The following is a 23,062-nucleotide window of genomic DNA, read 5'->3' as shown; positions in this document are numbered from 1 at the left end:
GTTAGAGCAAGGGAAGGAAGGAAGAGACAGAAAACAGACAGAGACAGGAAACCACACGGACACTCTTCAGAGAGGCCACTGCTGCAGGATAAAGGGCCAGATTTTTACACATGTGCTGAGGTTCCTCCTGAAACTAATTTCAGGCACCTGAACAAAACAATCAGCTTTCCACAAAGGCTCAAACCATCCCCTGCTGCCAGCGAGGAGAGAGTGCTTGTAGAAAACTAGCTGCCTCCTCACAGCTGCTCGGGGGAAGATGGACTGGACTGAAATAAGGACATACTTCTATCTCACCAGCAACAAGGAAGGAAAATAATGAGACTTACAGCAAGTATATATCTTTTTCCAGATTGGATTCCACAGACGCAAATGTGTTATTGTTACCAGAAACGTGTAAGATCACCTGGGTTGGTTTTGGTTAAAAAGTCTTGGTCTTTGCCCCATGCATGAACACAATCCAGGAGCCAAGACACCCTGCTGGCACTCGAGATGAAATCGATTCTCATTGCTGCCATTTCTGGGTGACTTGGGAAGTGACATACAATTGCTAACACTGGCTTCTGCTTTAGTTGCTGTAAAGGTGGTTTCAGAGAACCTCAGAAGCCCCAACAAGATTTGTGGAGGTTCACAATTGCTTAGACCCACACCTTCCTGCGATGCTCAGCGCAGCTTTGTGAATCCTGCATCCTCACCACCTGCATATTCAGAGTCACGAGGATAACAAGGGTTAGAGAGAAACACAGTCTTACGATGCTCTCTCCTTGCCCCTGCCCAAAGCATTCTGAGGTTTTAAACTACGGTACAGAAAACAGCCATTTAGCTACTCAAAGTTTTTCATCTATGTGGAAAGCGAATCAAAAGTAAATGATTTCTCTCCCATTCTGCACAAATGGGGAACCATGCTCTGCAATGGTCAGGTTCTGAACTTGAGTGAGAAGATGACACCAAACTTCAGGTCAGCTCCACGTACACATGACTGAAAACTCAACCAGACCAATTTTTAAGCTTTGGGAGAAGCAAGCCAAATTCTTCTTGCTGTTACTGTGTATTGTGGTAGTGCCTAAAAGCCTTAGTTTATGGGCCAAGCTGCTTGCGTCCTCATGTCACATAAGCACTGAGGATGACTATGAGCTATGGGACCAGTTGTGCTGGCTCCCAAACCATTACTTGCCCCCAGCTGCAGTGTACCTACACTGGCGCAGCCGCTCTGGACAGTCCCAATCCCTGGATCTGGGCAGAAACAGGACAGCAACGGCTGCTGTAGCCAGTATTGCCGGGGCACGGCTGGAGTGATGGGACCCTTGAGAACTGCTAGTGTACTTCGCCTGTGAACCACTCCCTGAGGTGGTGGCTCATGACTAGGAGCTCCCTGGCATGGAGCTTTTGGTGCAGTTAGTCAGGATGGAAATTCTGGCTGTTTCAAACAGCCCAGTTTCCACAGGACTTGAGGATGGAAGGGGCTTAATCGAAACAGAGCTGTTGTCCTCAAGTCCCAGAGCTGCCTCATTTCAGTTCCCAGCTGCTCACTTGGAAGAGGAGGAAAAAGAAAGGAGCCAGTTTCGTGGAAAATCATGGTAGGCCACGATCTGCCGAGTTAACAAAGAAAAATAAACAAGTCATCTGCTTAACAGAAGCCAGTCCATTAGAATACTGCAAATTCGATCCAGGGGGAAAGCAGTTGGAGAAAAGGGTAAAAAATTCAGTGAGACATGCTGCTTGACAAAGAATTCATTTGGTGCTAATGGTCCTGCTTCTTGCTACCAACATGAACCACACTCCCAAAAGGCAGTGCATGAGCAGACATGAACAATAAAGCGATTTGTTCTCAGGAAGCATTCAACCTCTGCCAACTGTCAACTGGATCCAGACAAGAGCTAGGGCAGTCAGACCGGCACATGGCAGACCAAATGAGGAACTGTATCACTTGGCACAGAGCTGCTATTTCCAGCACTTACATCCCATCCTCACGTTAGCTCAACTTTTTCACTCTTCAGAAAAGGACTAGGTGTCTGTAATGAAATCTGGATCTACAAAGGCCAGAATTTTTCCTTGAGAGCAGCAGAGGGAGGTGTCTTCACCTCCCCAAATCCCTCAGTAGGTGGTCTGGTTTTTGGATGGCCTCTGCATTCACAGCTGTCAGCTACAGCCTAGTATGTAAGGCACCTTAAACATCTGCAGGATGAATGTTATTGTTTCAGGTATCCACTCCTCTTTATTTGTCCTGTTTATTAGCTCTCAGCATCATTAAAAGAAAAACAGGTAAAACGAAGTAACACTTTAAAGACTTTTAAAATTAAAACCATCAAGACATACTGGAAACCATTTTTTAAATTAAATACAGTGCTAGGTCACTCACACTCAGAGTGACCAAAATAACGGACATTCCCCAAACCTGTGGACTTGAAATCATACCAGAATAGCATTTCCCACATTTGAAGAAGATAAGAAAAAACCAAACATTTAAAGCTGTCACCTGGATTTCTTACTGTTTCTGTGAAGCATTTTCACTTTCACTGCAATAAATTACTGCCCTAGTTTCTTGGAAACTTGGACCGTATGCCAAGGACTGCTGAGAGAACTTGTAATAAAAGGAGGACAAGTTCCAGAAAGTTATTAGATGTCCTGGGGTGTGCCACTCAGCCTGTTGTTTGGAGAGCATCACATCCTTAAAGGGAGGAAATTTGGATCATGATCCTGTAATTGAATACAATGCCCTTCCACTGCAGGGTAGAAAGCAGCCTGGAGTTGGGAAGAAACTTGCTTTGAAACATCAGATCCCAACCACTGACAAGATGCCAGGCTAGAAGAATTACTAGTCTGATAACACAGTAGGACAATGTTCTATGTTCTGCACCCAGAAGCTGGTTTCTTTGTAAAATCTATTAGCAGCCGATTCCCATACAGCTTGACCAGAACAGTCTGGTCTTAAAGTCTGTTTTGTTTGCCTTGAAACATCTTGCTGTTTCTCACCCATCAATAAATTCTCAAGAGTCCCACTCCTTTTACAATTTATATGAATAGCAGAGGTTATGAAAGTGCAGCATGGCCTGGAGAAGCCCACATTGCTTAGTTACAGAGGTATTTTGGTACTTAGTTCCCACCAGAGTCAGTGGAAGCTTGCAAGGCTACATCTATATCCTCTTTGCCAGCCATGCCCACGCACCTCCTTGAGCTCAGCATGCTGCATGGCACAGCCAGCTGTGTCCAAGGTGGCCTGCAGAGCTCACACACTCCCTGGTTAGGTCACGCTCACTGAGCAAGGTGCACATCCCAGCTCTCCAACATTTCCTCTCCTGGGAAAGGGCTTGTTCCAATATTGAGCCAAACTGCAAGCAAGTGTGAGGATGGTCCAAACTGCCAGGACCATCCTCCAGGAAGTTCTGGCTCAAAGATGAATTCAAGCCGCAAGCTAAAAGGTAAGTCTGGATGTACTTAAATACCAGGGAGGAAGGTAGCCTGTTTGCTTTTCTGCTACCACTACTCAAAGATGTGCATGAATGCAACACAGCACTTTTTATCTCTACACTGTAACCTCCACCATGATTTATAAATACTAGTGGAACTTTGTTTAAAGGAAACAACTCAAAGCCAAACCAAGTAACCACTGTCCCTCCCCATCATGGCAATATTTTTCCTCCAGAGAACCTCCTTGCTTGTCTTCCCTTACACACTTAAAATCCTCCAACAAATAATACTTCTGACACCAAACCAATGTTACTGGTGGCATCGCACATGCCCAGGCTCTGCTCATGAAAGACCACGAACAATGAGTGGTTCATGCCTGCTTTCAGACAGGCCAGGCTGAACAGAAGGGAGTTGTGTTTTCAATTCAGGTGTTGAAACTCTGTTGTAGACAGAATTTGTTGCTAATAAAACAGAGTGAAATGTAAACAAATGCACACCCTAAAAGTTCATGAAACCCCAAACAACCCTATCAAAAAGAGAAAGAAAAAAAAGAAATCCCTTTAGAAGCATTTTTACCCAGTCACTGCCAGATAATTTTAAAGCACTTGTACAGAGTAAGCCCTCCATGCAAATTTAGACTTATGCAGTTTATGTCTCATATAACACTGTACATAAACAAAATTACACTGAATATAGAGAAGTTATATCCAAAAGGCATGCAAGCACCACATAGCACTTTGGTCCCAGAAAAACTTCCCTTGCAGATCTGTGTGTCAAATGCAATAACTGTATTTGCTTATTGTAAACAAAATCACAGCCACTTTAAGTAGAATCACACCCCTCTCATTCAGGCAGGCAATCTCCACTGCTCCCATTATGTATTTACCAGGGTGGTGTTGCATCTAGCAGCAGCCTCTACATGGCATATACGAAAAATACCTAACAACTTTTAAGAGTGAGGTGCAGAATTTGTTATGTGTCTGTTACTGACCTCTATCCAGGGACCTTTCAAGCCCGAATAGTGGAGTCCTACTAACAACAGCAGAATCAACATTTTTCATTAGCTTCAAAACCTTCCGACTGGCTTCACAGGGGCTTTTTGTGAACAAGACAGAGAAAAGGAGGACGCATTATTTTGTTGGCCTCTCAAATTACTGCTCAGCTGATAATTTATTTCTAAGCATATCCATAGTTTCTCTCAAGTATTTGGAAAATGAAGTTTCTTAAGCATTAATATAAAAAATAGTCTCAGTTTTCAAACTCTATACTCACACTCCAAAACATCTAAGAGTTGAACATGGAAAAATGTACATATAGAGTTCTGCATTGCAATAGGCCCAAGTAAGAAACAAACACACAAGTACATAAACTTCAGCTTGTTCCTTTCAGTCCAGTTCTGCAAGATGCTTTTTGTTTTTCACGAATCTTGATCTGCTGGAGCAGTTGTAGCCGTACCTACCAACTACCTTCAGCTGACTTGTAAGGAGTGATACAGTTTTGACCTTGACTGATGGTGAAGCCTGTGAGATTTTGGGGTTGTTGTCCCCCCCACCCAAAACAGTCTGCACTCAACACTTTCCAAAAGCTGCTCTGCATCTCAGAGAATCAGATCTGCTCCAGAGAATCATATCTGCTCCAACATGAAACTCAGCACTGCTGTAAAATAAGTAAAACTCAACTGCTGGAGCACTCTGTGTTATCTGCGTATGCAAATGAATGTGCTTAGCACTTCAGTGTTAACAACTTGGCCATTGATATTACATGCTGGAAAAAAGACAGCATTTCAGAGGAAAAAGAAAAGCTGCTTACCCTGGAAAACCACTAGGTGAGTTTTTATGGCTGTTTTCCATTACTGCCCTTTTGTGAACCAGAGGACATTTTTCCATTAATTGTGCTTATCAACTCTGAGAGGAGGTGGATGAATCTAAGCACAAGTCAGAGATTTTCTGTGATTTCTTTGTCTAGCATGGAGATCTATGCAGGGGCTATCAACTGTCTATAACAACTTTATGTCCTATGTAGTTTGGGAGTTAAAGCAACACCTGTCCTCTGCCTGCTTTGTGTTAGGCCTATGGACACCCTGAAGTTACTGAGCAGTAATTTGTAACTTCCACACAAATATGACTAGATTTTAAACTGGGGGATGTCTTCTCCTACAAAACATCCTGATTCCAATTTTAAGTCTATTATCCAAAGGGGTTACCTGAACTTGTTGTGTGAGAGCCCTTTCTGCAAACATCTGACATGGCGTCACCGATCTTGGTGGGTCTCAATGGCAACTACATCACATGAGGAAATGGCCTTGCCTCTTCAGTTGCCACCAGATACCAAGATGCACAATTCAAGGTCTCAGAAGAAGCATAAAGCTTTCTTTTGGCCCTATGGAAACGATTGGTGGCTTTACAACTCTTTACTCTAGGGGAAGGGACTGTCACTATTGGAGTTACTTTACCTTTCAGGCTGTGTTCCACTTCTCAAACAAGCGTGAAAATCCAAACCAAAAGCCTCACCTTCTCCCTTTTTGTACCTGTTAAAGCATTTGCTTTTGAAGTCTGCCTATGGCAAATACAGTCCCTGCTTTTTGTGCATTTCTGCCTCAGTGGCAGCCAAGTTCCAAGATAAACTGCATTTCTGGAAAAGTTGTTGCTGTTGTCCTAACGGCTGTGTCACATGAGGGGATGTTACTGAAAAGCCAACCCCCAGTGAAGACTTCAGTGTTTCCTGGTCACTGTTACTTTTGAGAGAAAGAACAACAAACAGCACTATCTTCATAATTCACTGGCAGAACTAACTGCTGTTTTTTTATTTAGTGGAGGGCTTCCTGATCTCTCTTGCCTAGCCAGCATTTCATATTCACTGAAGACCTGCACAAATTCCATAAAGACATAACCAGTCATTGCTCAGAAGTGAAGAAAATAAAAAAGCAACAAAGACCAAAGAAGATGGTCCACAGCCACATGTAAAGAGAAAGTTGCTTCTCATCTGTTCACATTCTCATGGTTTCTTCTATGAATGAAGAAACAAAGTTCTTCATTCCAGTTGAAAAAATGGATTATTCATTCCATAATGTTAAACAGTAGAATTAAGAAAAAAACGTAGGAAGAAGGAATAGGAGTAATTGCCGCAGATAAAGCTGCTGATCAGATCCTTAGAGGTGAGCATGGAAGCTGCCTTTGGCACTGGCACAGTGTTTTTCAACTGCCACAGGTCAATCAGAAGTTGATGAAATACTTTCTCTCCAGTCTCTGGTGGTCAAACACAGATCTCACTCCACACAAGACTGCTCCAGGCAGTGAGGTTTTGCACATATGGCATACATTTTCCCTCCCAGTGCAGATCCTTTGAACACAGATATCTCCCAGCTCATTCACAAAGGCATAATTTAAAAAAAGCAAGTGGCAGGCTAGTTCAGCAAGCAATATGTAAACAAGACAGTTACTTGGTCAGACTCCTGTGCTGAGCCCTACATACCGTCTCCAAAGGCCGTTTACTCTGACACAGAAGGCAGAGAGCAAGAGTTTCTTCTCAAAGTGGCAATGTCACTCTAGAGTAAACTATCGGAGACACTGGGACTATATCCATCTCCCATATCAGTCCTGGGCTGCTGCTGAGACCTTGAATTGTAATAACAAGGCCCTTGTCTTAGCCAGCTTTAGAGACAACAACAGATGCATCCCATCAGATAATCCCTGAATCACCGTGCAAGACCTACGCCGTGCAATGTCAATAACCTCACTCTCTTCTCAGTGGCAACCCCAGTAGAGCTCATTACAGGAAGCTGGCTCTGTCCTTCAACAATGTGACAGGTGATTCTTGAGGAAAGAAACTGTTCTCACTTCCTGTAGGACTGGCTGCCTGCAAAAAAACAGCAAGAAAGGGTCTGTCAGCTGAAAGCAGGATTTATTACAAGACAGGAGCAGCCTGAGGGCAACACTTGTTCAACCTGCACAGTGACACAAACACCACAAAGAACACACACAAAGGCACCTTAACCACTGATGTTGCAACTTAAAAATGCAGAACGTATTTATGGCAACCACTTGTCAGGGGACACTGAAAGAACTTGTGGAGAAGCAGGGAGTCACCAGGGCTCAGTCGCACTCATGACTAAAATCATTCCTCATTCTTCTGGTAGAGATTTTTGTATTACTCTAGCTGCACTGTGCCCTAGACAGAACTTGGTACACTGCAAACAGCTTGAGCTTGCCGATGCAGAAGAGCTTGGAACAGATGCAGAGTAAGGAACAAGACAGATTAAACCATTCAACCATGTCCACATGGACCACATACGTGCAGTTGAAAAAGTCTAGATTTGGAGGTCCACCCTACGTTTTAGCCATGCTGCCAGTGTCATTCCTGTACCAGCTAGGAAGTGGAATCCACAGAAAATCCCAGCATGGCTGGTTTTATTTGGAGGATCTTGGTTTTGCTTTAAGGTACAGCTTTAGAGCTCAGCTAACAGCAGTGGGCTACATCTCAGGCAGGAATCTGGCCCCAGGCCTCTAGCTGCACTAAGTACCTGTGCTTCCTCTGCATTCTTCAGGCATTCCACACACTGTATGCTCCAAGAGGAGCAGTCCAGCTAGTTCAGCTAGGTTTATCTAAAAGCAACTTATTTCCAGAAAATACACCTATAATAAATACTAAATGCAAGCTAAAAATGTGCCTCTAAAATAAGTGAGCACATCAAGTTCAGTACAATCAGAAACTCATCTTTTCCTCATCATGCCCATCAGCTATAAAACCTTGTATTTCTCCAGAAATACCAAGAAATCCACAAACTAAAGACAGTCTTCCACTGGGACAGAGTCTCTTGATATGTAAAAACCTACATACCTATGCAGCAGACAAATGGGAGGCAGCAATTGATGAAATCTACTGATTGCTGATATCTGTGCATTTGATACCATTTTTTACTTACAGATAAGTCAGCTACGAAATTAAAGGAACAGTAGCACAGAGCTTTACTAGGGAAACATTAGGGGTTCACCTGCTTCAGATGCCTCCCTGCACCTTTAAGTAACAGCTGGGAATTTAATTACCTTTGAGAACCTCAGGTTTGGACATAGATGCTTAAAGCCCTTTTTAGTCCTTTAAAAATCTGGTCCTTATGACCTTCCTCTCACTTTTCCCAACCATAAAAACCTGTGTGAAAGGCCCTGCAAGATGGACAATAACTAATAGGTGCTCTGTGACAGCAGACAACAATGCAGGATACATATACACAAAGTGAGTGGAAGATGACTTGTTTGAAAAATAATTTCTTTGCTATTTTTAGCAGGAAGATAAGAGTTTAACATTCAGTTGCTGACACCAAGTCTGTCTCATGGCACATGTGGACAGATAGAAGACAATTACCTGGGACCCCAATAGAAAACTCGGGATAAAAGGCAAATGGACAGATAGTAAGATGTGATGCCTGCTATACATTCAGCTTTAGGATGCACAGACAAAGCAAAGATAAGAGGTATATTGTAAGACAAATTCTATCCAATAAAAGCTAGAAGAGCCCAAGAGTCTGGACTTACAAATTACATATACTGAATCAACAGAGAAACCCAAGCGATGCAGAACTTTGATCACGCTCTGCTTTAATGCAATTTCAAAATAAAATACATTATACACTGTGCCACTGGAAAAGGAACTTATTCCAGAGTCCTGTGAGAGCAACATATGTATGTCACATCTTTCATAGGACACATGCACCTAGGAGTGTAAAGCTGCCCTGGAGAAACTAGAATATTCAGAGGAATTTTTGTGTGCACACGCACACTATGCTTTTCCCTTCTTCAGCAGAGCTTCTGCTTTTCAATGGGCTAGTGCTTTTGTAAATGAACCGAAACAGGAACCAGGGGAAGACTCTCGGGTGTTAACACCACATTCAGTCGGGGCAGAACAGTGCTCCTATCACAGGAAACAGAAAGCACTGATCTCAGAGGTAAAACACGGGGCACACACAGCAAAAGTAAAGCCGAAAGAGCTGGCAGTATTACCTAAGCACAGGACTGTTCAAGCAAGTACTCTCTAGGTCAAAATCTCCCTCCCTTAACCACTGAGGACATTCCCTTCCATTGCCTCACCTGTACTACCTGAATGAAACCACCCCATCTCCCTGCACATGCAACTGTGTGGAATGACAGTGAGTGAGCAACACAGAAGACTTAGGAAGCTCTTTCCAGCTCTGTTGCTGATTTACTAGGTTATTTCAGTTCTCTGTGTTTCATTTTCCCTACCTGTAATGAGGAGCTAACGATATACACATACCTCAAATTTCTTGGGAAGGTTTGCAAGGTATTATGAGTTACCATGTTTTTGTGAAATGTTTAAAGATAACAATTACAGCTAAAGGATACAGCTGATGTTACATTGTGATCACATAATCATTACCAAACCTCCTACGATACGTTTGGAATAAGAATATACAGCACATAGCTCCTGCCATTTTCATAGATGATAGACCCAGAGGCGTATTTGAATCCAGCTAGTCCTATCCACACTCCAGAGACAAAGCTTACTCATTACTGAAGAGTACATCTTTCTTCCCCTTCCCCCCCAAAAAAAAAAACCCCTACAGCTTACACACCATACATGTGTTTACTGTTGTGTGAGCATCTGAGATCAACATTTCCACTTTACTGGGCTTGTGTTGGCTGGCTTAAAGAAAGCGCCCATCCTTTCCCTCTAACCTCAAGTCATGGCCCTCCTCTCTTCTGAGCCCACTGCAAACTATTACTGCTTAAACCTCTTCAGGTGACAACACATCCATATGGTTCTAAAATACAAATATCCAGCTGAATGATGTGTACCACAAGCCGCACACCATGTTTGGCTGTCTGCTTACTAGGCTGCCCTGAGCCCATCTTCTGAACTGCCTGACATCTGGTCTACATTCAGTTGCAGTGTAGACACACCCAGGGATCCAAATTCAAGAACATTAAACAAGTTACACAGCAGAGTGAACAAGTGTCTAAAGAAGGAAAAAGTCTAATGACATCTAGAGAAAGTCTAATCTGAGACTAGAAGCTTCCCCCCAAACTTCTGAGAATTTGGGCCACTTTTCTCCACCCAGAGACAGGAAAAAGCATGTGTCTCAACTGCTCAGATGACAGCCTGGAAATAGGAGCAGTGTTCAGCAGGATACAATTACATGGCTGTACATCCTGCAGGTGACAAGTACAATGTCATATACTCCTGGCACATTTGTAGCATACGACTTCATTCCTGGAGAGCTACTACAGTGCTCCCTCCTTTCCCACCCCAAGGACTGACAAACAGAATGATGACTTTTTCCACTTACTCTGTCTGCTCCTTGTGGATGATCCTGAGGAGCTGGGACGGCTTGTTTGTTGGGGTCCAGACTGAGAAAACTGGGGGGCAATGGCTGGGATCTTTCCCTTTCTAGGGCTGGCACTCTGCACTTCAGGAGTGCGAGGGATCTTGGGTTTGCTAGTGAAGGCTGAGGGAAACTCGCTGTAGGAGGAGATGGAAAGGGTTAGCAATGCATGGAGAAATATGTATGCATAGTAAGTCTGCAACCAAGTGAAACCTGCAGTACATGCTGTGACAGCATGACAGACTGCTCAAAATTCTGGGAGACTGCAAATGGAAAGGAACGTGGCACCACAGTTACTGCCCTGGGGCATGTACTCACCGCACAGCCTCTAAACCTGGCTCTATCGACCTGTCTATCCTACTCAAACCTGGTTCTTTGGACAACAGGATTGAACAGGTTCAGTTAAGTCCCCTGCAAACAATTAATAGATCTTTAGCTTGTTTCCCATTTTATTTATCACACACACAGACTCAATCTGAGGTGCAAAAAACATATAGAAATGCTACAGCACAGGAATACATCCTTTCAGGGCACAGACACTATTATTTCTCCTAGGTATAGGTCACAATCTTGGCAGACACAGGCAGCCTCCCTGGCTCCCAGCTGCGGTAAGGTTTGTAGAACTCCCTGAAAGCTTTGTCAAAAGAGCAAAAAGCTGTGATGGCATCTATGAAATAAATTCCCTAAGCACACAGGTTCCTTGTTCCCACTGAGAACATAAACCAGCTGCTGCTATTTCACAGTCTGCATGTGCTGCAAGAATACCTTTCTTTAAAATTTAGTCCATGACTGTGTGAGGATACACTGTCCTTCCCTGCCCCCAGCATCAATATATTATTTCCCAGGTACAAAGATGGAGGCTACCAGGAAATAGCAAGTCTCTAAAATAACTCCGAATCTATATTCCTGTTTGCTCTAGTGAGTCAATTTTCTCTTAAAAGGAGAAAAGGTTAAACTGAAATAACAGCTACATGAAAAAGCTCATCATATTTGAAAAGGAAATAAAAGCAGAGCCAAAGGCAGGAGATCGAAAAAGGTGCCATCTAAAGACAGGCGATTAAAATGGAGTCCCCGTTTTATTACCTCCATCAAAAGAACCCTTTGTGACCATCAGGAAGGGTGATCAGGAGGATTTTCGAGACATTTAATCTCCCCTCCTCCCCTGGGAATGCTGCTGAGTCAGTGCTGATTAGCCCTTCCATACCCCTGCTTCACCTTGCAGGGAGATTTGAGCAAGTGTTTCTTTTGTATCTTAAATAGCATTAATTGTCTGTATTTTGCATACGTATATGCTAACTGTTAAGGACAGAGACATGCTAACTGGCCTGCTAAGAGCCATCTCTGCAGCCCATCTCTGAGTACTACAAATATTGCACTTGTCTCATTTCAAAGGAGGAGGTGGCAGATGGCAGCAGAAACATACTAGCAAAACCAAAAAAGTAAGATTGGCTCGATAAAACCCCAAGCCGTGGACCACAGACATATTTAAATATCTCTTTCCATAAAATAGTCTCATTGTTATTGCTTTTTTGTCATTTTATTCACTTTGGTTCAAGAGCTGGGTTTTCAATTCACTAGTGCTCTTCATAGTAATCTTATGTGTACTTTGACATGCTAACATAGATAAAAAAGGAAGATCCAACAGCCTCACAGCAGTTTTTGAGCCATAAATGAGCTTTTTTTTCCCTCATTCAGCAACAGATAACAAAACCCTGGATCTGTATTCCCATACACTAAAAAGCGTTTTTATAGCCATCAACAATCTTCAGAGTTTCACTACAGTAACCCAGGCAGCTAGGCTATAAGCACTTTGGAGACAAAGCAAAGTAATGCAACCAGATTCACTATACTTTACCAAAGACAGATACACAGAGTGGTCACACAGGATGGCTCACATCTTTGCAAACTCTTCAGGAAAGGATTATATGAAATAAGCTGGTAGCAAACACTGTAAAGTTGAAAAAAACCCTGCTGTTTTTCTGACAGGGTGCAGAGCAGATCTCACTCTCCATGTGCCCAGGTGTCACAGAACCACCTCATCTTTTACTACATCAATAAATAGGCCAAGATCAACAGAAAAGAATTAATCCTCAGAATAACACAGAAAACTGATATTTGGCATCCTTTAGAACTTGATGAGATGAAGAAAGCAGCAAAATCTACTGTGGGAAAATGTTCCGTAGTATTTGGTAAAGGAGTCATTTACGACAAAGTGTGGTAATTTGAGAGTAAGTGCTCAAACAAAAAAAAAAAGCAACCAAACAAAAAAACAAACCCACAACAAACTCACACAGAAACCTACATTTGCATTGAGAAGAAAGAAAACTGTTTACTTGGAAAAATGGAAATAATTGTCTATAAAAAAGTGCACAACAGACTGACACTGGGATCAGAATAATCAACCAGGAGACGTGACAGGACTTGAACATACAAAGGTGAGTTAGACCATTTTCTCCAAGAGAAATATACTTGGACTTTTGGCCATTTTTACCAGATTATCAGAAAAGCAAGACCATTAGAGACCTAAGAAGGCCCTACAGAGTTTAAGCTCTTTATTATGATGATACTGGACACAGTCACAATAAAAAAATAAGGGCTTTTTCAGCCAGCCACAATTGTAAACTCAAGTCTATTAGAAATTTATCCTTGATTAGCTAAAAAGCACAACAGATCTATATTCTTACATGATCAAAATGGAGCAAGGAATAGCAATGCAGGGGCAGCTGCCAGTCTGACATGCATCAGCTAGAACAATCATTTGTTCCTGTGGAAATAAAACAACTGCAATAGACATGTCACTACTAGGGCCTCGTTCTTCTCTCAGACTGATTTAGCGTAATTTCACTGATCTCTGTGCAGTTAAATCCCCAATTTATACCGCTAAGGAAGAGGGGAAATAACAGTGACTGCTTCATCACCACAACTCAGCCCTCCTTTTCTCATACATACCTCTTCTAGGAAGGTCTCGGTATTTGCCTAGTAGGAAGGAGACATCTCTTACAGCGGTCAAAACTATGACCAAAGCCGCAATTTATTCGTTCTGTTTGTTTTGCAAACAAACTAAAGTATGCTTTCAAGAATGAAAGAATGAAAAGGCAGGTCTAGCTATTGCAACACCAACATATTAACAAACACCCTTGACATAGGAAACCTGTGACTGTGAATGGCTACATTCCCATATCCTTAACTCAAGGCTGCATTTGTAAATACAAATTACTGTACTTATGCTAAGGAAGCACGCAATGAAAAGATATTACCTTCTTCTGCAGGATAATGCATCTGTGCCTTCAGTTAGAGATCCATCTATTACTGAGATTTAGACATACATTTATGAAGAAAAATGAAAGATTACTGGGGTTGTCTTTTTAATAACAGATTATGACTGTAGAGAAGCAAAGCCTCTCACCAAGGTGGGGGACAAGATGCTGCCAATTTGGCTTGCTTCTTGAAAGCCAAAGCCTCAAAAATAATCTTTCTCTCTCCATCACACAGCAAGCAATTTGGCCATAAAATTCTCATGGTCTATTTGTATTTGTAGTATTTGTGTTTAGCTACTGTTAGGACAGGCAACAGAAATAAAACCAGTAATGCTGGAATAGTGGTATGACTACTAAGCACTTCAGCTGCTAATGAGATATAATTTCTCAGATATTACATGGAAACAGCACAACAAACCAAACCCCCAAACCACACCAAACCCCCAAAAAACCCCAAAACCACACAAACGCATCTGTAGGACAGAAGGAAACAAAGCTCTAAGCAGAGTCCAGTTTTCAGAAGTGCTAGAGCTTTAACTGACACAAATAACTAAGCACTTCTGAAAAATCAGATCCATAAAGAGTTGGTAAAACCTTTCCTTTAACACCTCTCCACCCATTCTGTGTTTTACTTCTGGAATGTACTTGCTTTTAAAATTGCTCTACACTCACTGTTTAAAACTTGGCCCAATCAAATTAGCTATAGGAAAAAGCTGTTAATGTCTGAAGGACACACGTGGGCCCTGAAAAACTTTGGTAAACCTTGGTCCAATTGCTAATGAATTCCTAGCTCTCATCCAAGATATAACATCACAGTCCTATATATGACAAAGACTTCACAGAGGGCTAAAGGTATGAACAAGAGAAGGAGAGCAAGATTTTTCATCTTCTTTTGACGGAAATGGTTTCAAGGAAGAGTTGAAACCCATTACTGGGAGAACTCATAATATTGCCTCCCTTGCTATACCCATCTAGTGGATAAATGGGGACTCTGGTTAGCAGTGCTAGCAACTCAGCATGTTTAAACACTCTGAATCCACTTAAATGCTTAATTTTTCTTCCTTCTGCAAGTTAATTCCTGCCCTGTTCCCACAGTCCTACCTATTTCTTTACCAATAAATGATTTTTCATGGGTTAGAGCCGAGTCATCTAAGGAAGCAATCAGGAAGTTTTATTTGCAGAAGACTGCATGTGAAGTTCATTAATAATGTCTTGCTTGAGATTTCTCCCATTCTGGACCAGATGCTTAGAAATTGAGCAGCTGCCTCTGGCACAGCTAAGGGTATTTTGTTTGGCAAGCACCACCACAGCTGTCTCAGACCAGATTACATCATACAACAAATGACTTCACAGATTGTCTTTACAGCAGCATGGAATTAAATGGTAAGTCCCCTCAGACTCCTCTTGCACTTTTAGATACTCCTCTGGATAAATCATACCTATGCGATTGCCCATTTACTTTGTCCTGGGTGAAGTCAGTAGATTGGGAAGACAAGATATCATCATCAGCTGGGATGCTTCGGTCCATTCTATGGCCTGATGAGAGTACTTTAGATGGCTTCATTTCAACTGCTATTTAAAAAAGAAACACAGTTCACTGAGGAGTTGTGTCTGTACAATTTTACCAGAAACACAATCAAGTCACAGTTCCTGCTGTATGAAGGAAGCCTTGAGATAATGGCAGGCTACTGAGTTAGTGCGGCAGAGTACATTACAGCTCATCAGCCGAGCCAAGCCAACTGCAAGTGTGCATACTTCCAGCCCTTTGCAGTTGGAAAGTAAAACATGCTTGGATCATTTTCAAAGCAGCTACACTCTGCATTTGCAATGGGCTAGGAGCATGCAGACCATCAGTTAACATGTATCAGCTAGTGACCGATATCTCATTGAAGCCACAGGAATGCAACCACTTGCAGTGGTCTGTACATACCCATAGTAACAGGTAGCCACTGCAGACAAAAAACAGTGTTTTACACCTCTGTCAGACTGCAGGTCTATTACATTTGTTCAATATACCTCACTTTCTGCCTTGCACTAATGAAGGGAAGGACAGTCAGTTTGCTGAGAGACACAAGGCTACCAAGATGTGCAAGTTCAATATGAGTTTAGGGAAAATCCCTAGCCCCATTCCTCCCATGCTCAGGACAGGTTGCCATCCTGATTTGCTCTCACATGCTGATATGGATGCAGATCAGGTCACTTTCAGACAAGCATTTGTCTGCCCAGAGCATGTTCTGTCTGACATTCAGCATAATAAGTGTAGTAAGATGATCAGGGTTCATCTTTAGTCCACAAGTTTTCTGCTCGCAGGAGACAAAAAAGAAAAAAGAGCCAGAATTACTGATTCTTTACCAAAGTGATAAAAAGGGAAGATGGACCCAGACAAAATCAGACTGACTCAAGAACAGCTGAATATATCCAGGCATGGAGGACATTAAGAACTGCTCTCATTTTTAGAAAACAAAACAGGATCAAGGTTTCTTGAGGCTAAACTTAGCTTCCTTGAGATATGACCTTGATGATGCTAACTGTTCACATGAAGCTTTTATTCTAACCATTTTTTCACTCTTGGTCTCTTACTATTAATTTAATGACTTGACTGCATGACACTGTGTATCCCAAAGTATTCATGTGATACTGGAAAACACATTCTGAAGCGAGCAGGTTCCCAGTACTGCATAATGACCATCAGACCAAGATCAGAACTCAATAAACTCCATATTTATTTCACAGCAAAGATGTTTGGCAGGGCATGATGACAGTCTCTAGAAGCAGTACAATTATTTTTACACCTTTCTGTTATGTACTGCTCCCTGCCATATCTTAGAAGGCACTAGAACAGAAAGAGCTTATTTTGCATTGTTTTAAATTAAAGCCTTTCCAATTTAAAAATTACAAAACCCACTGCCTTTTGGAAAACAGAGGATGTCTAAAGACCCAGTCCAATTATTATACAGAATGAAAGTCTTGTCACCGACATGAACAACCAGGGGATCCAGCAGTGCAGTCTCTCTTTTCTTTTCTCCTACTCCTCATTTCTAAATCCCAAAAGGTAAGGAAGACAAGCACGTATTTCACTGGCTACTTGCAAAAACCTGAAACAAACCTCTGGCAATCCTTCAAGTAGTTCAGTGTTGTTTTATAGCCTGGCTTAGTGCTAGGAAGAACTGTCTCTGCCACACACAAAAATTATTTGTCTTGCTACATGTATAATGCATATAAACTTGCAATATGCTGTATATTCTGACCTCCAAAATTTTTCTACAAGACTATAATCTAGCAGTCTTATTGGTATCCACCTGCATATCATTTTGACTGAAAACAGCTAACAGACTGTTTTAGAAGCTACAAGCAAAGTTCTGACAACATGAAACATTAAAGTTGGGAGGAATTTCTTCAGCATGAAGGCTTTAAATCAGTATTTGCCATCAAAAATAAACAACATTTACTTTGCTGACTTACTCGGGCTCCCTGTTTAAACCTCCCCACAAATCTCTACAAGCAAACTGTCAGACAGCGTCAGCAGCACAGAAAAAGTGACAGAGGTGACTGAATGCATTTCTCTGGCAAGATATTATCAAAATGTGGTTCAGAAGGCATGCTGGGCTCCTGGTGGCTGCATAATGCCTTAGAAATTGCATCCAATTACACTTTGAAAGAGCAAATAGGAACACCTTTGATACCTGCTTGGCTTAATTTCCTTTATGAAGCATGAGTATGTAAAACTCCATTTTATTTTTTTCTTCTACATAGGAAAACTGTCATGTCAGTATGCTTTTGATTAGTTTACAGCCTCTGCTGTTCTGAGTGCTGCTCCGGGTCAGCTAACCTCCCTGCAGAATGGGCTCAGCTATACTCAAGGTGCTACTGCACAAAGCGAGGCTTGAGGACATCAGCTCTCATTCCTACACAACAGCAAGAACCCAAGTGCCCATCTTGAAGAGGAGCTTCATCTGCTTCTGTCATACGGCCTTCATTCAGCATGTTATATTTATCAGGTCTAGGCATTACGCAAGCAAATTCCTGTCTGCAAGACCTGGGTTACTTTTCTCAGAATCCTTTTCATTTCCTCTAGGAAATTTAAAAAAATAGAAGAGAGAGTAAAAAGTATGCTATTTCTTTAGTGCTTCAAAGCATATTTTTCAGCAAAGTAAAGGCATGCTTTGTCTGAGCTTATTAATAATTCTGTACCGGATATGCTGCAAGATCCTTTATCTAAGACTGGAGAACATTTCGCCTTAAATCTCTAATTGGAAATGTTAATGAGTCCCTGCAAGAAGGTTGAAACTCCCACATCTGAAGTTCCATGATCCTGTGGATATCAGAAGTTCAGAAATAAAGTATTTCAGAAGCCTATAACCTTTTAAATTCCATCACATGTTTCTGAGCTCTCAGGTCCAGCTGAGTTTGCATTAATTTCAGTTTAAGTTGCAAGGACAGAATCTTTAGCAGCATCACCCACAATGTAGCTATACAGCACAGGGCTTCCCATCCTCCACAACCTTTTATGGTTTGAATGTAGCTGCAAATCTAAGCAGATAACTGCAGCTGCCTTCAACTTTAATACAGAGGTCTAGCCACAGAGCCTGCAGGTGCCAGCAGACAGTGATTCATTTAGATCCAAACAAGGGTATATTTGATCAAGTAAGGGGCTTTGCGGGTTGGGAAGTGCACTGTCTCTGGGCTGCAGCTCTTTCCCTAGGCAGAGGACATTGTGGAGTGAAATACAGTATACTTTGCACATCGGAAGCCCTGGGTATGATCCTTGGCCCTTCCACAGAAGCAAGATGGAGCGAGGCAAGTGAGACCATTGGCCTCTGCTGACCACACATTACCTTCTGTAGCCATTCATTCAGCTTGAGCCAAAATCAAAAATCAAATCAAACTGTGTGCCCCAAGGTCTTGCAGACTGCCCCAGGGTCTACAAATGGAGGGCCAGTTCCAAGGCTACATTTAAATAAAATCTACAACACACAAGCTAGGCCCCAAATGCCTGCCCCAGTCAAGAAAGACAGCAACAGTTAACAACAGCATTCACAGAATATCCTTACATGAAGGGGAAATGCAGAGGTCAGAAATGCTGGACCTGCTCCCACCACAAATGGGAGGATGACCACTTGGTAGAGACTGCAGCTTCTCATCCTTATCATGACAAGAACTGGTATCATTTTCTGGCCTGGAGGAGAAAGGAGAATGCAGGGTGATGAACGCTCGCAGCATAAAAAGGTGCATGAGAGTAAATTCTAATTTATTCTAATTGCCTGTAATGACATAGAAGATATTGAAATTATTTTGTATTTCATATTGCAAACTAGTGCTAAGGACATAATTTAACTGCATGACTGTAGCTCCCCCAAACCAGCTGATGTTAGACGTATTTGAAATTAACATTTTTTCCTACTGCAATAAAAGAGCTGAGGAAAGGAAACCATAACTCCTTGCAGTCTGAAGACCCAAAATACCAGCAAGACACTTAAAGAAAAAGACTGTAGCAGCGGGCCTGAGAGGTCTTCAATACCTAGCTTTTTCAAGGATTTAAGATTTGCTCCTGAATATTACAAGGATTTCACTTTACAGAGCAATATGCAATACAGACCTAAAACAAAGTAGATAAGAAGTAGAACTGTTGATTTCCCAAGTGAGGTGGATCAATGAGAAACTGAAGTAGCTGAGGGACAGAAAAGGGACAAGATTGCTTAGTAATAAGCAATAAAACACACCAGAAGCAAGAGGGGTGTGAAAAGTGTGTGAAAAGAAGTTGGCAGCCACAGAAAGTTTCCCTGCCCAATATCAGGTTAAGGTAACTAGACTATATTTCTAGTTAGGAAGGATGCAGTTAATGATTTCACAGCTAAATCAGTTTCTAAGGAAATAGCTAGCAGAATATTAAGTAGTTCAGTCCCCCTTGAGTGATCTCAGCCAGTCAGCCTTTAAAGCGGGGGGGCGGCGGGGGGAGCAGCTTTCCAGTATTTCCTGGCTCCCTCAGCTCCACACAGCAAGAGCTTGTCCATACAGGGATCCCATGACAATTCATCTGAAGTAACTAGAGCCTTGTCTGCACTGGGAAGTCATAGAAAAATTAGCATGGAATAGCCGCTACATGTGCAGTGGCTATTTTGCATTAATTTTCTGTGTGAATACTTCTATTCAGCACTAGAAATCTCCCCCCACCCGCCCCTTTTGGAAGTATGAACCAACAACTCAAAGAGATACGTTATAGTATCTCCAACAACTGCTTCCTCTTTCATGATGTTTTTAAAATGGAATATGTTACATCGAGTCTCACATGAAGAACTTCAAACAAGTTATATTCACTTCAATTCTGAATGCAAGCATTTACACAAATTTTTAATATAGTTTAACTACTCTGCTGAATCCAAAACTTCAGATAATCCAGATCAACTGTCCTGGGCTATCCCTGGGTAGAGAAGCTACATATGAGGCTAAAAAGTCTGACATTTTTCATGCCATTTCATTTGATACAAACACAAGCCACTTAAATTATTTAAAATATGAAATACATCCACTTCAGATATTTCTTTCAAATTAAGGCAGCTAAGAGTTGGTCACTTTGTCTTCCTCTTGCAAGGCTTCCTAAGAGAGTATTTCCTCATTTTAGTAAATGAATTAATACTAAAATTAGAACAGCATAAAAGCCATCAAAGCTTGTCCTTTTCTGTTGTAAAATCTAGTTCAAGAATGTCTTCATCTATTTACTGCAGTTTTCTTGCGCACAAATTAGTTAAGGTACAAAATACAAACTTCTAATTCAGGGTGGTATCTCATGCTTCCTACTTAAAACATGGGAGCACCGAACACTCATATTACTTCTACCATTTGGCCAGAGCAGGAGGGAAATTAATTTTCACATATTTTCACCATGTTAGATTTCTGCTGTTTACGTTTTTCCTCATTGCTTTGTGCAGTGAGGCAATCTGTAAAGACTGCTTCACACCATCAAACTAACACTTCTCTTAGACCCAAAGCTACCAGAACCAGTATGGTAGAAAGGTGTTTTTAATTTGTACCCTGAAGCCGTCTTGTGGAGGCATGAGCTGCACAGCTGTTCATAAGGAGATTCAAGTTTTGACAAAATACGGGACCAGCGTCTCTTCGGTATCCCAGGATACTGTTAAGTAAACATACTGCGTAGATGGTGGTAGAGACATGCGATCACTTCTAGAGATTATTTCTGATGCATAAATTGCAATGCGCTACATGGCATCAGGAAATAAAAGCTACTCCCCTGGGTTTGCCACCGTTTTTCTGACTTCCCATAGGAAAGTCATTTCATTTTCACAAGCTTGTCTTTCTCTCCACTTGTAAAGCAGGAATGTAATGCTTAGACACTCCAGTGGTAACTAAGATTTATTCCTGAAAAATAGTTTCTAAATAGGCTGCAAGACTACCCTAACAGCCAATTCCACAGAATCAATCCCAGTCTCCTAGACCACCATGGGCAAAATACTGTGCAGGGAAAGTAGTACCTTGACCTCAGTAACACTGACCCCACAGTAAAGTGGCACCGTATATTTAGTCATGTATTAGCCAGTTTAGATTTTTAAGGCCTACAGTTCTTTCGGAGGACTGCAGGAAAATGATTAGATAATCACTGTGCTACTAATATGAGCTTGTATTAATTAGTTGCTGTTTTCTTCTTACACACAAACACACACACATTTAATATATAGTGAGAGGGCTTGCAAAAGCTGTGGACATTATGATGGTGCAAAAGTTGACCACTGTGAGAAAGTGGACACAAAGTAAAAACTCCGAATCCACATTCAGGCTATACCAGGCCGAAGAAGTAGGCGCCATGCTCAAACGGATGCCATTTTTTCCAGGCTAGTACTCAGAAGAAAAATCAAGACTGTGCAAGACAATTTCTGCCCTGGGATAGCCAAAGGTTCTTTTTCTGCTTTGGAAGTGTGTGTTTCATTCAGCTTGCTTTTTAAAACAAAATAAATGTCTTCCAGAGCTTTTTCCATGCCCAGATCTGGTATGTTACACTTGTCCATTCTAAGGTCCTGGTAACATAACCGATATAATCCCATATGAATGGTACAGCTGCCATGAAAGACATATTTGGATGTCTCAGGAGGGCTCCCAGTCAGATCACCTGCTTGTATGAATGCTAATGCCAGCACAAGACAGGGGGGTTAATAAACATGGGCAAGATAAAGCTGCAACCACTCCCTATCCAAAACAGTAGACTTCAATCAGATTCAACTACACCTATGTAACTACAGCCTAAATCAGTCCTCACTGTTTTCTGTATGGATCTTCCACACTAAAATGGGGAAGAAATGTATTTTAAGAAACAGAAAATATGAACAGGAAAGCAAAGAGTGGCAGGGGGATGAGATGGGACAGTCTTCAGACTCCAGGACTAATACATTCTTTTAAGAACCACCTCTACATTCTAACTTCATTACACTGTTGTATTTCAGGTTATCCATTCATTTTAATGTACTTAGCTATACCAATACTGTGATGTTTGAGTACTATTATTTATACTTCGTTAGAGTGACTTGTAGTCTCTCAGCTTAAGTATCTGCAGAAATGAAAACATTAAATCCTCATGATAACCTACTGCCTGTATCGTAGCTACCTGGATTTGATCAAATCCAAAACTGTATGTAACTGAAAGTCAAAAATAATTTAAATTTGAGATCCCATTGGTATTTTACTTCCTCAGTCAGGACAGTGAAAAAGAGAAGTCTCATCTCAGAAATTAAAAGATTAAGATATACTTGTTCTAACAGAAGGCAGAGCATATTCAAGGAGGTCTATACCATAAGATTTCTTTATTCCATTTACAATGCAGCCTTCTACCTCTGACCTCAGTCACACCAAGAGCAAGGTGTCACAGGCCCTCCTGCTGGAAAATGTATTTCTTCCAAAGCAGGAAATCCAACATAACAAGATTTTTGTGTTTCCCATTTTCTTTTTAATCTGTCCTCTTATGGGTTGCTAGCAAATCTCCCCTGAGCAATATAGTTTCTTGCTTATAAAGTGGAAGATCCCAGGCATTTTAGACACTCCATGCAATAGAATAGAATATATA

General features: G+C 41.6%; 1 protein-coding gene across 8 annotated transcripts in view; it reads right to left on the bottom strand.

Annotated features, from left to right (window-relative positions):
* Positions 1 to 2,189: 2,189 nt before the first annotated feature.
* ARMC9 (armadillo repeat containing 9) overlaps positions 2,190 to 23,062 on the bottom strand; it is a 72,655-nt gene continuing 51,782 nt past the window's right edge. For 2 of the 8 annotated variants that reach the window (XM_072866433.1, XM_072866434.1), the window contains exons 23-26: positions 19,047 to 19,171; positions 15,435 to 15,567; positions 10,703 to 10,875; positions 2,192 to 7,260 (exon numbers count right to left, since the gene is read on the bottom strand). In XM_072866433.1, the coding sequence (XP_072722534.1) occupies positions 7,238 to 7,260; positions 10,703 to 10,875; positions 15,435 to 15,567; positions 19,047 to 19,171 (454 nt within the window). In that variant the 3' untranslated portion in view covers positions 2,192 to 7,237. The other 6 variants (XM_072866436.1, XM_072866437.1, XM_072866440.1 and 3 more) reach the window with 6 other exon arrangements.

The sequence above is a fragment of the Ciconia boyciana genome, chromosome 7, assembly GCF_034638445.1.
Source record: "Ciconia boyciana chromosome 7, ASM3463844v1, whole genome shotgun sequence".
NCBI classification, from domain to species: domain Eukaryota; kingdom Metazoa; phylum Chordata; class Aves; order Ciconiiformes; family Ciconiidae; genus Ciconia; species Ciconia boyciana.
The sequence above is the reverse complement of the archived record's forward strand: the minus strand, read 5'-3'. Positions and strand labels throughout refer to the sequence as shown.